Source organism: Salmo salar, chromosome ssa03 (assembly GCF_905237065.1).
Source record: "Salmo salar chromosome ssa03, Ssal_v3.1, whole genome shotgun sequence".
Taxonomy (NCBI): Eukaryota; Metazoa; Chordata; class Actinopteri; order Salmoniformes; family Salmonidae; genus Salmo; species Salmo salar.
In genome coordinates this window covers 61891877-61905848 of record NC_059444.1, presented here as the reverse complement: position 1 = coordinate 61905848, position 13972 = coordinate 61891877, and the positions used below count along the sequence as shown (strand labels likewise).

Below are 13972 nucleotides of genomic sequence, written 5' to 3'. Positions count from 1 at the left end.
TGGGTCAGGTGGAAGAGCACGTCTCTCCCAATTCTCCAGGCGTGCTAACACCTGATCCATCGCAGCCCCCAAGCGATGAAGGACGTTGGCGTGTTGGCTAACCTGTTCCTCCACGGACGGGGCTGGTGCTTCAGCTCCTGCTGACTCCATTGTGGTGCGGGATTCTGTCAAATAATAGTTCTGCAGGAGGGGTGAAGTCAGGCGCAGGAGACTCAGGTACGTGAAACACATAGTTACTTTAATGAAGAAAAACAAGTCCAAAATATCAAGCCTACAAGGCAAGGGAAAAAAATATTCCAACAAAGGAAGACTAACACAGTCTTGGGAATATAACGGGACGCAGCCCAGCAACCCTAAAGCCAAAACGCTAAATATAAAAGGACCAGAAAAGAAATCCCCCCCCCCCCCCAACCTACGATAACAGACACGAAACAATCCCGCACAACCCCAAACACAAAACAGACAGACCCCACTAATTACTAAACACAAAACAGGTGCTACCCTAACCAGACATTACCAAACGAAACAGAAAAGGAAATCGGTGGCAGCTAGTAGGCCGGCGATGACGACCGCCGAGCGAACGGGGAGAGGCGCCACCTGTGGACGTTGTGACACACAAATTTTGTAAAGGATTGAGGTCAGGGCTTTGTGATGTCCACTCCAATACCTTGACTTTGTTGTCCTTAAGCCATTTTGCCACAACTTTGGAAGTATGCTTAGAGTCATTGTCGATTTGGAAGACCCATTTGCGACCAAGCTATAACTTCCTGACTGATGTCTGAGATGTTGCTTCAATATATCCACATAATTTCCCTCCCTCATGATGTCATCTATTTTGTGAAGTGCACCAGTCCCTCCAGCAGCAAAGCACCCCCACAACATGATGATTCCACCCCTGTATTTCACGGTTGGGGTGGTGTTCCTCTGCTTGCAAGCCTCCCCCTTTTTCCTCCAAACATAATGACGGTCATTATGGCCAAACATTAATATTTTTGTTTCATCAGACCAGAGGACATTTCTCCAAAAAGTACGATCTTTGTCCCCATGTGCAGTTGCAAACCGTAGTCTGTTTTTATATGGAGGTGTTGGAGCAGTGGCTTCTTCCTTGCTGAGCGGCCTTTCAGATTATGTTGATATAGGACTCGTTTTACTGTGGATATAGATACTTTTGTACCCGTTTTCTCCAGCATCTTCACAAGGTCCTTTGCTGTTGTTCTGGGATTGATTTGCACTTTTCGCACCAGAGTACGCTCATCTCTAGGAGACACAACGCGTCTCCTTCCTGAGCGGTATGACGGCTGTGTGGTCCCATGGTGTTTATACTTGCATACTATTGTTTGTACAGATGAATGTGGTACCTTCAGGCGTTTGGGAATTGCTCCCAGGGATGAACCAGACTTGTGGAGGTCTACAATTTTTGCCTGATTTCTTTTGATTTTCCCATGATGTCAAGCAAGAGGCATTGAGTTTGAAGGTAGGCCTTGAAATACATCCACAGGTACAACTCCAATTGACTCAAATGATGTCAATTAGCCTATCAGAAGCTTCTAAAGCCATGACATTATTTTCTGGAATTTTCCAAGCTATTTAAAGGCACAGTCAACTCAGTGTATGTAAACTTCTGACCCACTGGAATTGTGATACAGTGAATTATTGTCACGTCCTGACCCTAGTAAGATGTCATTTTCTATAGTAGTGTAGGTCAGGGCGTGACAGGGGGTGTTTTTGGGTTGTTCTATGTTTTCTATTTCTATGTTTAAATTCTAGTTTTTCTGTTTCTATGTTGGGATTGTTTGGGTTGATCTCTAATTGGAGGCAGCTGATCCTCGTTGCCTCTGATTAGAGATCATATTTAAGTAGGGGTTTTTCTTCCTGGGTTTTGTGGGTAGTTGTTTTCTGTTTAGTGTATGTCACCTGACGGAACTGTTGCCGGTCGTTTTGTTAAAGTGTATTCATTAAAAAGTAAATATGAGCACTATACACGCTGCGCCTTGGTCCCCTTTATACGACCCGCGTTACAGAACTACCCACCATGATTGGATCAAGCGGCGTGCCCGGGCAGAAATGGACACCTGGTCACATCAGGAGTGGATTGAGAGGAGAGACTGGACTTGGGGCCAGGTAATCGTGCGATATCGGAGCCTACCTCGGAAGATCGAGAGGCAGCCCCCAAATTATTTTTTTGGGGGGGCACACGGGTAGTTTGGCTGGGCCAGGACTGGGACCTGAGCCAATTCCCCGTGCTTTTTGTGGTGAGCATGTGCCTGCCTTTCGCACTCTCTCTCCAGTGCGCCTCCATAGCACAGTACATCCTGTGCCTGCTCCTCGCGCTCTCCCTCCAGCGCGCCTCCAGAATCCAGTACGTCCTGTGCCTGTTCTTCGCACTCTCCCTCCAGTGCGCATCCATAACCCAGTACGGCCGGTGCCTGCTTTGAGCACTCGGTCCTCAGTGCGTCTCCCCAGTCCGGTGAGACCGGTTCCTGCTCCACGTACAAAGCCTCCAGTGATAATCGATGGTCCGATGCCTGTAGAGATGATCCATGGCACTAAGCCTGTAGTGATGATCCATGGCCCGGAGCCTGAAGGGATAAACCATGGCACGAAGCCTGTAGGAATAATCCATGGCCCGGCACCTGTAGAGATAATCTATGGTAAGAAGCTTCCAGTGATGATCCTTGGCGCGGAACCTGTAGAGATGATCCATGGCATGGAGCCAGCAACAACGGTCACTAGTCCGGAACCTATTATGACGCCTCCCAGTCCGGAGCCTCCAGCGACGCTTTTCCGTTTGAAGCCTCCAGCGACGCTCCCCAGTCCGGAGCCTCCAGTGACGCTCCCCAGTCCGGAGCCTCCAGCGGCGGACCGCAGCCCGGAACCTCGAGCGGCGGGCCGCAGCCCGGAACCTCCAGCAGCGGCCCGCAGCCCGGAACCTCCAGCAATGATCTACAGTCCGGTTCCTTCGACGACGATCCACTGTCAGGTGGTAATAAAGCAGAAGGATCAGCGGGTGGAGCGGGGAGTACGCCCCGAACTGGAGCCGCCTCCTATGCTGGAGGTTAAGGTTATGTGGACTGCATTTGAGCCGCCATAGTCAAGTATCACCCTCCCTACCCTCCCTACCCTCCCTTTTTGTTTTGTGGTTTCGTTTGTTTTTGTTGCATTCGGGGTCTGCATCTTTGGGGGGGGTACTGTCACGTCCTGACCCTAGTAAGATGTCATTTTCTATAGTAGAGTAGGTCAGGGCGTGACAGGGGGTGTTTTGGGGTTTTCTATGTTTTCTATGTTTTAGTTCTAGTTTTCCTATTTCTATGTTGGGGTTGTTTGGGTTGATCTCCAATTGGAGGCAGCTGATCCTCGTTGCCTCTGATTGGAGATCATATTTAAGTAGGGGTTTTTCTTCCTGGGTTTTTGTGGGTAGTTGTTTTCTGTTTAGTTTATGTCACCTGACGGAACTGTTGTCGGTCGTTTTGTTGTTTTGGTTTAAGTATATTCATTAAAAGTAAATATGAGCACCTTGGTCCCCTTTATACGACCCGCATTACAATTATAAGTGAAATAATCTGTTTGTAAACAATTCTTGGAAAAATTACTTGTGTCATGCACAAAGTAGATGTCCTAACCGACTTGCCAAAACTATATTTTATTAACAACAAATTTGTGGAGTGGTTGACAAACGAGTTTTAATGACTCAAACCTAAGTGTATGTAAACTTCCGACTTCAACTGTATATAGGCCTAATTCCTTGATCACACCTACAGGTTAATTACGGAAAATGGTACGCAGCATCTGGATATGTGTCCAATAAAAGTTCAACATTCACCTTCTGCTACCATTTCTGTCAAGTCCACTACCATACAGTTTGATACATACATTCGATAAATCCAACGACACAGAACGCACTGCAACGGCCTCTGCAAGGCAATGCTGCAAGCCAAACGCAGCGTTCTTTTGGAAATGAATGTACTTCTGGTGTACCAAAATGCAATGATGCTAACGCATCGATCACACCGACAGCATCTTTGCATTTTGGTACACCAGAAGTACATTCGTTTCCAGTGGAATGCTTAATTTGCCTTGCAGCATTGTGTTGGAGAGGCAGTTGCAGTGTGTTCTGTGTGGTGCATATGTTGGATTTATCAAACGTATGTGTCAAACTGTATGTGTATAACGCTTTGAACACACTGACAGCATCATTGTGCTAAATAGTTGTAATTAGCCTTTGTGTAGCTGGTGTAGAGAGTCAGGCGCAGGACAGCAGATATGAGTAATCAACGTATTTACTCAATTATTCACAAAATACAACACAATATACCGAGCCCACAATAACGGACCATATACAAGACAAACAATTACTCACAAACAAACATGGGGGAACAGAGGGTTAAATAATGAACAAGTAATTGGGGGATTGAAACCAGGTGTGTAAGACAAAGACAAAACAAATGGAAAATGAAAAGTGGATCAGCGATGGCTAGAAGGCCGGTGACATCGACCGCTGAACGCCACCCGAACAAGGAGAGGGACCAGCAGCATCATCTGGATATGTGTGCAACAACAGTTCAACATTCACCTTCTGCTACCATTTCTGTCTAGCCGTCTACGCATACAGTTTGACACATAGATTCCAACTTACGCACCACACCAAAAGCACTACAACTGCCTATGCAACGCAATGCTACAAGGCAAACGCAGCATTTAATTGGAAATTAATGTAATTCTGGTGTACCAAAATGCAATGATGCTGTCGGTGTGATCAAAGTGTAACTTAACAGAAATGGTAGCAGAAGGTGACTGATGAACTTTTGTTGCACACATATTCAGATGATGCTGCGTACCATTTTGCGCAATGACACTGTTGGTGTGATCAAGGGGTAAAATGGCACAGTGGCAGAATAAATTCAACCACGTGTTTCATCATCACTGTCAGGTGAAGTCCACAAAGCATATTGCATGTAGGTCATATAACAAACAGTTACATGACCTACAGCATGGTCAAGCAAGTTAATGTTTCTGACATTTTCGTACCACTAAACAACTATTAATTTAGAACCATGGAGAGTTAGGCTACCACAATTAAGTCGCAAAGAAATCAGGAGCTGCCTCCACTATTCCAGCACCATTTCAACTTTAACATTTCAACATAATAAAATCATCTATGTGCAAAATGGCTGTGACAACTAAAAGATACCAAAAACAATACATTCCAATCAATGTAAGCTAAATATGATGTGGCTGTCCATGGTACAGCAGAAAATAGTTGAGATTAGTAATTGTCATGCTGGGTTTAAAGTAAAAACATATTTTCTCAGCTTTTTTCTCCATCTATGTTGAGGAGGTCAGAGACCTGGCAGAGTGGTGCCAGGACAACAACCTCTCCCTCAACATGGGCAAGACAAAGGAGTTTATCGTGGACTACAGGAAATGGAGGGCCGAATACACCTCATTCACATCGATGGGGCTGTAGTGGAACGGGCCGAGAGCTTCAAGTTCTTCAGTGTCCACATCACTAAGGACCTATCATGGTCCAAACACAGTCAAATAGGGCACGACAACACCTCTTCTCCCTCAGGTGTCTGAAAAGATTTGACATGGGCCCTCAGATCCTCAAAAAGTTCTACAGCTGCACCACTGAGAGCATCTTGACTGTCTGCATCACCGCTCACTCACACATAACACACAACTATATGTACATATCTACCTCAATTTCCTCGTACCCCTGCACGTTGACTCGGTACTGGTACCCAATATATATTTCCGAGCTTCTGTATTATTGCGTATTTATTCATCGTGTGGTGGGTTTTTTTTGTAAGCATTTCACTGTTAGGCTACACCTGTTGTTTTTGAAGCATGTGACAATTAAATGCTGTTTGATTTGTGTGGCCTTGGTGCTATTCAATGTCTGGCCACGAGATGGCATGGGAACCTAGCTTAACTGTTATCCAGGTAGCGCTTGTGGAAATGCGTTGTCTCCCATTGAGCTGTAATAACAAAGTAATAATGTAATGTATAGCTTACTGCTCTCTTTCGACAGCTGAAAGTAAAATAATAATATTTCTAATTTAACAAAGTGTACATGAGTGGGCATTTGTGTGGGTATAAATGTAGTCTAAACTAAATTACCTAGATTGTCATATGAGGGTGCCCGTTGCTGGTTTAGGAACCAGCTAATATGCTTGGGTACGCTTAATAACAATAAGTTACACTGTTTTACAAATGTGCTACATTGTTTCAAAGTATACGTCAATCAAAGCATTTGCAAGTTACAATTGGACAGTTGCTTTGTTGGTAACTCAGTAGGCGTTTCCAAGTCCAGCATTCCAAGAGACGAAAGAAGCTGCTGCGTACAGAAAATGGCTGACAGATTTTCTAGGTTCAACGAAGAACGTGATTTCCAGGTAATATTAATCAAATATTTAGCAACTAAACACAATATAGTATAAATAATATCCGAGAATAATTGTGCACCTTAACACATTTGGAAACGAATCAGGAGTCTGTAATAGGTTCAAAGGTATGCTAGCTAGGCTAGTTAGCAGCAACTTGATAGTCCAGTGTTCGACGAGTTGTATTGCTCTCGAGCTCGTCTTGGCTAGCAAGCAATGCATTGAACCCACAACTACCAATTCTAAGCACGTGCTTAGTGGATACAAAATAATAATAGTAATTTTGACAAAGTAAACCGAGTGACCTTGGGGAAATGAGCTAACTACATCGAGCTAGCTAACATTAGTTGGCTGGCTAGCTGTCACATTGTTGGTGCTGACAATGACAACAATGACAATGTACATTTAACAGACGGTCTTATTCAGAGCGATTTACAGTTAGTACATTCATCCTAAGGTAGCTTGCTAGGTGGGACAAATACATCACAGTCATAGTAACATTTTCCTCATTGTAGCTATCAGCAAAGTCAGAGCTCGTAAGTAGGAAACATGGGTTCTACTGTACTGTAGCCATCATCAATGGAACTACATACCATACCTGGCTGTGCAACATTCGGGCGAGTTGAGAATATGTGTAATGTTAGCGCTAACTACATGTATCATGTGCAGCTAGTTAGCTACTGTAGCTAGTTACGCCGCTTGTTGGTGAATCCTGCACCCACAATGTATTCGCTTTTGTTAACTACTAGTAGGGTACATATACGGTTAGCGGATTCCCTTCTCAGTTGCTCGACAATGCTGGGTATGTGTTTTGCTTCTGTTCTGCTGATGTCGGATTTACCAGTTATGCCAACTAGTTCACGCATTTCTTGGCATGTTACATCTAATGGGCTACAACTTTCTGTATTGCTGGCAGCACCACAACACTAACTATTAACCTCACCAAATGCAATTAATGTATTCAGATTCGTTGGCTTATTGCTTAGCTTGTCTGAAACCCAAGACAGGATGTGGTTGAGTTGGTGTCCTGTCCAGTTTCTGCCTGCGACTGACGTCACCCTTATAATCCGTTGGTCTTCCAGTGTGTAATTTCGGCCTCGGTTGCCAGTGAATACATAGAGTATTTATAATAAAAAATGTCATTGGTTATGTTGTGGTCTTCAGCAATGTTCCCTTAAATGTTTTTAAGCTCTGAGCAAATTTCAGGTCAGCTGAGCGCAAACTTGAACTTTGTGAAAATTCTGTGCAACTTCCCGTACGTGTTTACTGTGAACACTGAGGCTGTACCTGCTTTAAATTGCAATTTTAACAGTGGTAATTTAGGCAACTATGGCTATTTGATCATAATGTAGTCCTACCAGTGTGTCCTACCAGTGTGTCCTACCACCAAAACAATGGAGAAAATGCATCCCATAACATTTTAACATGGAAATAGCTGTTCAATCATTCAGCCTACAGTAGCAGCCAATGTCTGGTGTTCATTGTAGGTCTTCATTCCATGAGCCTTTTGAAAATAAATATACAAGGCTTGACATTAACCTGTTTATCCACTTGTGCTTAGGACAAGGAGGTGACTGAAAATGTTGTGTTTGATCCAAGAAACCACTTTTACAAAATGCATTATTATCCCCATACCATTATTAAAGATCATCAGACAAGTTATGCTACCCTCTGCCTATTGGCTACTTAGCTTATTCAAGCCGGTCTCAAAATACAATAGTGCCCCTTTAAGACATAAATAAAGCTCTTTACCTGACTCGGGTTTCAAAAATGTCTAGAAATGTACATGTTTTGTTCTCTTGTAGGAAGAACAAAGCTACATGCAGCTCTAGCTTTGATCTCAAAACAAGCACATCTACTCACGACCGCTCATGCTGCAAACACAGTCCAGTTCAAAGTAAATGGCACAGATCCGTATGTCAATGGTCTAATTGCATATAGGCCTACTGCAGCTCTGATTGTTTGTGCCGCACCGGTCTGTGTAGAGTACGGGCGGAGTAGTGTGTGTCAATGCAATAGAATCCTACTCCGATGCGTTCTGCCTACAACAAAAACTCTTGCATAGTTTGTTTTGTTTCGGTATGTTGAATTGAAAGTGGCTATTGCATTGATTCGAACACATTTGCCACAGTAAAGGGTTTGTTGATAGTGTTAACAGGGAAAACTCTAGAACAGTGGTCATCAACCCTTTCTGAGTCAAGATCACTTTGAGTCAAAATGCAACCTGAGATCTAACATGACTTAAATGTAAACCCTTGCAAAATTAACTGATTAAAAACAGTACTGTAGCAATGAGGTTTTGCCGTAAGCTAGGCCCAATACATTATCACCACACATTGGCTTTGCTTGAATTTCCCTGCCAGTGCAGGGAAATTGTTGGGGCCATTTAAAAAAATATATATAAAAAAAAAAATGGAGGTAGGCTACATGATCACATCGGTCGGTAATAGATTACTTGTGAAGCACAGCTGAGTGAGCATACATTTAAATAGTTTGCTTTTTATTTTACTGGGCTGATGGTGCCTGCAATCTGGTCAGTCTCAGTGGAGGGAGAGGGCAGCAACCTGAGGGTCTGCCTCTCAACATCCCTCCGCTTTCCCTTTCCTCCACTGACCAAAAAGTGACACTGTCTACCAGCTGATAGCAAAACTTGAGTCACACCCCATTACTTCTGCCTCATGCACAAATTCATGTTGTTACTCCTATGAACAGAGAAAGTGAAATATTCCTTGATATTAAAAAAGACCCAAACCGCTAATAATAACAACAACGCAAGCCCATAGATACATTTTCCTACTCATTCATTACTGCTGCAGTACTTGTTGTAGCGCTGAGTGGAAATAGGAAAAACTTCATTTTATGGCTTAAAAGTGTTAAATACAACATGTTGATAGTGCTGAGTCAGAACTTGAACATGAACTCACTCATGAAAACAGCAGTTCTTTGCTGTATTCATTGACAGTTTCTCTCTAGTCATAGTTTTAAACATTTTGAAATCTTATAGTATCAACTTTGCTGTAGCTTTCTTTTATGCCTGCTACGTTTCTGCAGACATGGTCATCTGAGCCATCCCATTGGCCAGTGTTAGGCCTATAGTGCACTTGATTTGCTCTCTGGGCCCGCCGGGAAGGCAGAGTTTGTACTTTGACACATGAAATGGTTCAAAATGGCAACAGTTCACCTACCTGGCGAGCAGGGCAGCTGTATTGTGGGACAAGTTGTGCTGAATTGTGTGCCACTGTCAAAAATGTGCACGTCCTGTGCCAGTTTCTTATATTTTGGCAACCTACCACTGCAATGATCATGTTACAATGCGTCAAATTGGGATAACCTACATACTTTTCAAACTAATTCCCTTGGGTTAGAGCTGCCCAAAGGTCTGGCAAAAGATCTGCTTGCCTTCATGGCTGTGTTGTTTTACTGTACCCTACTTTAGTTGCTGTTGGCACCGGTCTGTGCTTATGCTTGTATTTGTGGGCAGCTGGAGCTGTCTACCCACAAGCAGCTTTGGTTGTCTGCTACTCACATTTGTCCTTGACCGTAGAAAACGCTCAAACTCTTGTGAAATGTGTGCGATGTCTACAAGTGACATGCTGGGATTATGTATACAGTAATGGAAAGGACAGTCATTATTTTTGTATGGTGCCCATAAATAGTGCAGAGGCCAAAGTGTTGCTCTGTCACCACCCTATAGTAAAGTCAACTACTAGGCTATATAAAGCAGGACCATGGATGTATACTACCAGTCTATTGTACACTGCATAGTGTTTTCTGTTCATTGTCAGAGAGCGAGTGTTTCCAAAAGAGTCCTGCCACAGTCAGTAATGCTCGCTAGGTCCCAAGGTAATATGACTCTGCAAATATAAGGTGTTCGTGATACAGAAAATGATTAAATGGTGTGCTTTGATATAGCCTACATTTACTTTTTTTATTGGCTGTGTCTGTGATGAATTATGTCTTGCCCTTCAGTCCTCCAATGAATGTCTGTGGCATACTTCCATCTCAAATACCTGTGGCCTATTTGGTGAATGAATGAATTTAGCTCAAGATGTTTCTTAAATATTCATGCCAACACTTCACCTTTTGCAGGGTGTGAGAGAAGGCAGAGATTGGGGGGTTGTCGCTGCAGGTTACACTGCGCAATTGAATGTTGAACATTTCCCATTAACTCGCCTAAATCCCCCTGCTCTGCTCTCACATGCCCTTGCAAGCAAATCTAACCGTCTGCAAAAATGACACATCAGTCATGTCCCTGTCTCATGCTGGTTATGAAAAGCTGTTTGTGTTTCATACTGGTTTTCTTCTTCTGTTCCTGAACCCTGCAGAATTCTGTTCTCCTAATGAGGCTTAGAACACGTTATGCTAACGGCCCTGTTTTATCCCTGTTTGTTCTTTGGGGTGTTTTGATAATTATAAGCCTGTGATCAATGTAGTTTTTATTTAAACCATGTCTAACTTGACACATTCCCTGAGTGTTTTTAGCAGCCCTTAAGTGAGACATTTTGACAGATGAGACTAGGGGCTTATTTTTCTAAGTGAGTGCAGCACCTATTTTTGGACGGGAAGTTTTCTATTTGCCTTTGGGTGCTCTTTAACGCTGCCCTCATCCAAGACCTGATTGAATGATCCAAGATAACATACCAGATCAAGAATGTAGAACAAGGAAATTACAGGAGATTTCTATTTCCAAACTGTTGGTTACCTAGTGGTCAGCATGGTCGTCAGCTTCTCTGGACCAGAAACAGCACTTCAACAATATTATCTTTGTTTTAGTGTGGACAGCCACTGGCCACTCTTATGGTGTCTACAGATCTGTGTCTGTGGCTGGGCATCCTGTGCAGCTGCCGTGGGGTGGGGTGGGGGTTAGGAATAGGAGAGGCAGCACCAGCACACACAGTCTGTTGTGTGGCCTCAGAGCCCAGTGAAGACTGCTCCAGACCAGCTGTTCCCAGCATGCAGTCTGCCAGCCAGAGGCCCAATGAGGCCTCCTCACACCATGCTCCCTCCTGTGAGGAGCAGAAGATGGAGGCATGAGGTCGGCCCAGCCTCACACAGCCAGAGCCAATCCCCGCCAAGCCAGTCTGCTGCCTTCATTCCCTCTGGAGCATTCTGCATTTCCATGATCTATTGTCTCTCTAAACACTCAGGGTTTCAAAGATTTTGTGAACTTTCTGCTGTCCTGGGTTCCGTCATAGTGGGTTTCTTCTAGCTGTGCCCAGACACCCAGTTGGTTATTTTCTCCCATTAGAACAACACTACCTCAACACTACAACACTCTCCCTTGATGCAGTTGTTGGCTTGATTTCCCAGAAATAATGAGGGGTTTCAATTGTTCTTTTATGAATGTAGACCACAGAACAAGCTGTCTATCGTACCTCCAATACTCCCCTACCTGATCAGCTATGTGGTGGTTGGATGGTATGTGATCCTGGGATTATGGGCTTGAATGGTTCTGGTGAATACAGACCCCGGGGGGAAGTGTGGCACTCTCCAATCTGCCTTCTCTGGTCAGAGCTCATTCCTCAAATGCTGCCGAGGCCAGCTTTTTCCCCTTTCGTTAAAGAATATGAGGGGGAATTGGGGAGGGTGGCTTGATGAGCAAGGACAATGAGACTGGACATTCATGTCCCGAGTGACCCATGTTTGTCATGTAAACTCTGCAGCACTTGGGTTTTTGAGAGGAAAACGAAATGTTTTGTGTTTGATTTACAATGAAGCCGTCTGCACTTTTCAACGGATTGATGATGTGATCAGGGTGCAGAAACGCTTCATCTAGGATTTGGGTGTCCCAGTGGGGACCTCAGAGCCCATGTATGGTTGCCTTACTGGCTCCTGCTGAGAGTAGAGTGTTGGCTCTCTGGTGGGGAGCCCTAGGGCAGGCCTTATGTTCCAGTGCTTGTAAGATGGGGTCTGCTTGTGAGTGTGGAAGCCCACTGTTCTTCTGAGTCATGTGGCTAAAAAGTTGCTCCATTGGATTGAAACTAAGGGTGATTTTCTGATGCTTCTTAACTCTTGTTAGATGATGATGATGTATGTTACGCTACTTAGTAAGGCTGGGAATCGCCAAGGACCTCCCGATACGATATTATCACAGTACTTAGCCTAGGTGCCGTGACAATATATATTGTCAATCTCATGATTCAATATGTATTGCGATTTCAATTATAATTTTTTTTTTACTGGAGTTTTGGTGCAGGTACAGCCAACTAGCGCAAAAATAATATTGCGATATTGTAGATACGATGTAATGTCAAAAATAATATCAAAATATGTAACAATGGAGTTAAAATGCTCTCTAGTCCAGGATACCCAGTCGCTCAGTATTCGCCAGGTGTTTCTCTCTTGGTCTACACGAGAGCCCGCTGCCAAGCAACACTGCACATGGAACACCCAGAGATCCACTGACAGTCGGTTTAACTTCCGCCTGTGTACACAGTCTCATCCCACCCATCTAATAGAAAGCCCATTGATTTAGACTAAATTGTCATTGGGGCTCAGGCATGTTGCATGTTATAACACTATGCAGAGCATACTGCTCAGTATTCGGAGCAGCCACCCAGTCTCTCTTCTTTCATGTCTCTACCATCAGACTCGGTCTGAGCAGCAGACTTCCCCTAATGTGGGGTCATTCGAAGGTAAACGTCCATTTCAGTGTAGGCAGTGGTAGCGGGAACCCTCAGTTACAAGTTTAGATGGATGTTTATTTGTTTTTAATGCCAAAATATTTATATTGCTTTTGTGAGTGGTGGAATTAGACCAGAGACGGAGGGGAGATGAGAGGACCAGCAGGCAGCAGTGGGAAGATTGTTGCAGGAGCTGCAGCTGGTTACACATTAGGCATTCTGATCACTTCAGAAAATCAAGAGTTGTGTGTCCCAAATGGTAAATATCCCCCTCCCTTCGCTCTGTTATAAGGAACTGCCTCTTCCTAATGGAAAACTCCAAAGCAAACATGCCCTCCAACTAAAATAATGACCCGTTAATGTGGGCTCGGACAGCGGTTTGAGGGTTATTTGTACCGGTTTTTAAATCGGTCAGGCTAGTGTCATCATTGGATCTCATGTAAAGCTTTACTGTGGTATAAATCATGTTGTCTGGTTAGAAATAAGGGAACAGGTGATCCGTTTGAATTTAATCCTTGTTTTGCCCTGAAGGTTTGAGCTACAATACCATGATCTATTGTAGTTAGGCTAGTATCTGTGTTCTTCAGTGGATCCCCCAGTTGGAAAGATGAAGCGGTAGTAGGCTCAGTAGGTGAGTAGACAGTCACTGCTGCTGGCGGCCGCCTCTACAGACTTCAGAGTCTCATCAGAAGACGTCCCGCAGGTTCTAACCCACTTAGGCTTGATGTTCTGTAATAAGAAGCTATTAGAAATGGATCCTTCTGAGGTTGTGTGTTAAACTCAATAAGCCTCACGGGGCTCTACAGTGCCACGATTTGACTCAAATATTTGTCATTGTGTTCCTAAATTTCACTGGGTGCGCCAACATTTTTAAACTTAGGCGCACACATGCTCCTCGTAACAAAAGGTCAGCGTATAGCCCTACCTCAGTCGTCTAAAACCATTTGAAGTCAGTACCGCAGCTCA

General features: G+C 44.1%; 1 protein-coding gene across 5 annotated transcripts in view; it reads left to right on the top strand.

Annotated features, from left to right (window-relative positions):
- The first annotated feature begins 6295 nt into the window (after window positions 1-6295).
- LOC106601128 (G patch domain-containing protein 8) overlaps window positions 6296-13972 on the top strand; it is a 37893-nt gene continuing 30216 nt past the window's right edge. For 3 of the 5 annotated variants that reach the window (XM_045715037.1, XM_014193079.2, XM_045715042.1), the window contains exon 1: window positions 6323-6395. Coding sequence is in view for 1 of the 5 variants with exons in the window: in XM_014193077.2 (XP_014048552.2) it covers window positions 6351-6395 (45 nt within the window). In the remaining 4 variants the exon portion in view is untranslated. Of the gene's footprint in view, window positions 6396-13972 lie in introns of all 5 variants that reach the window. The other 2 variants (XM_014193077.2, XM_045715041.1) reach the window with 2 other exon arrangements.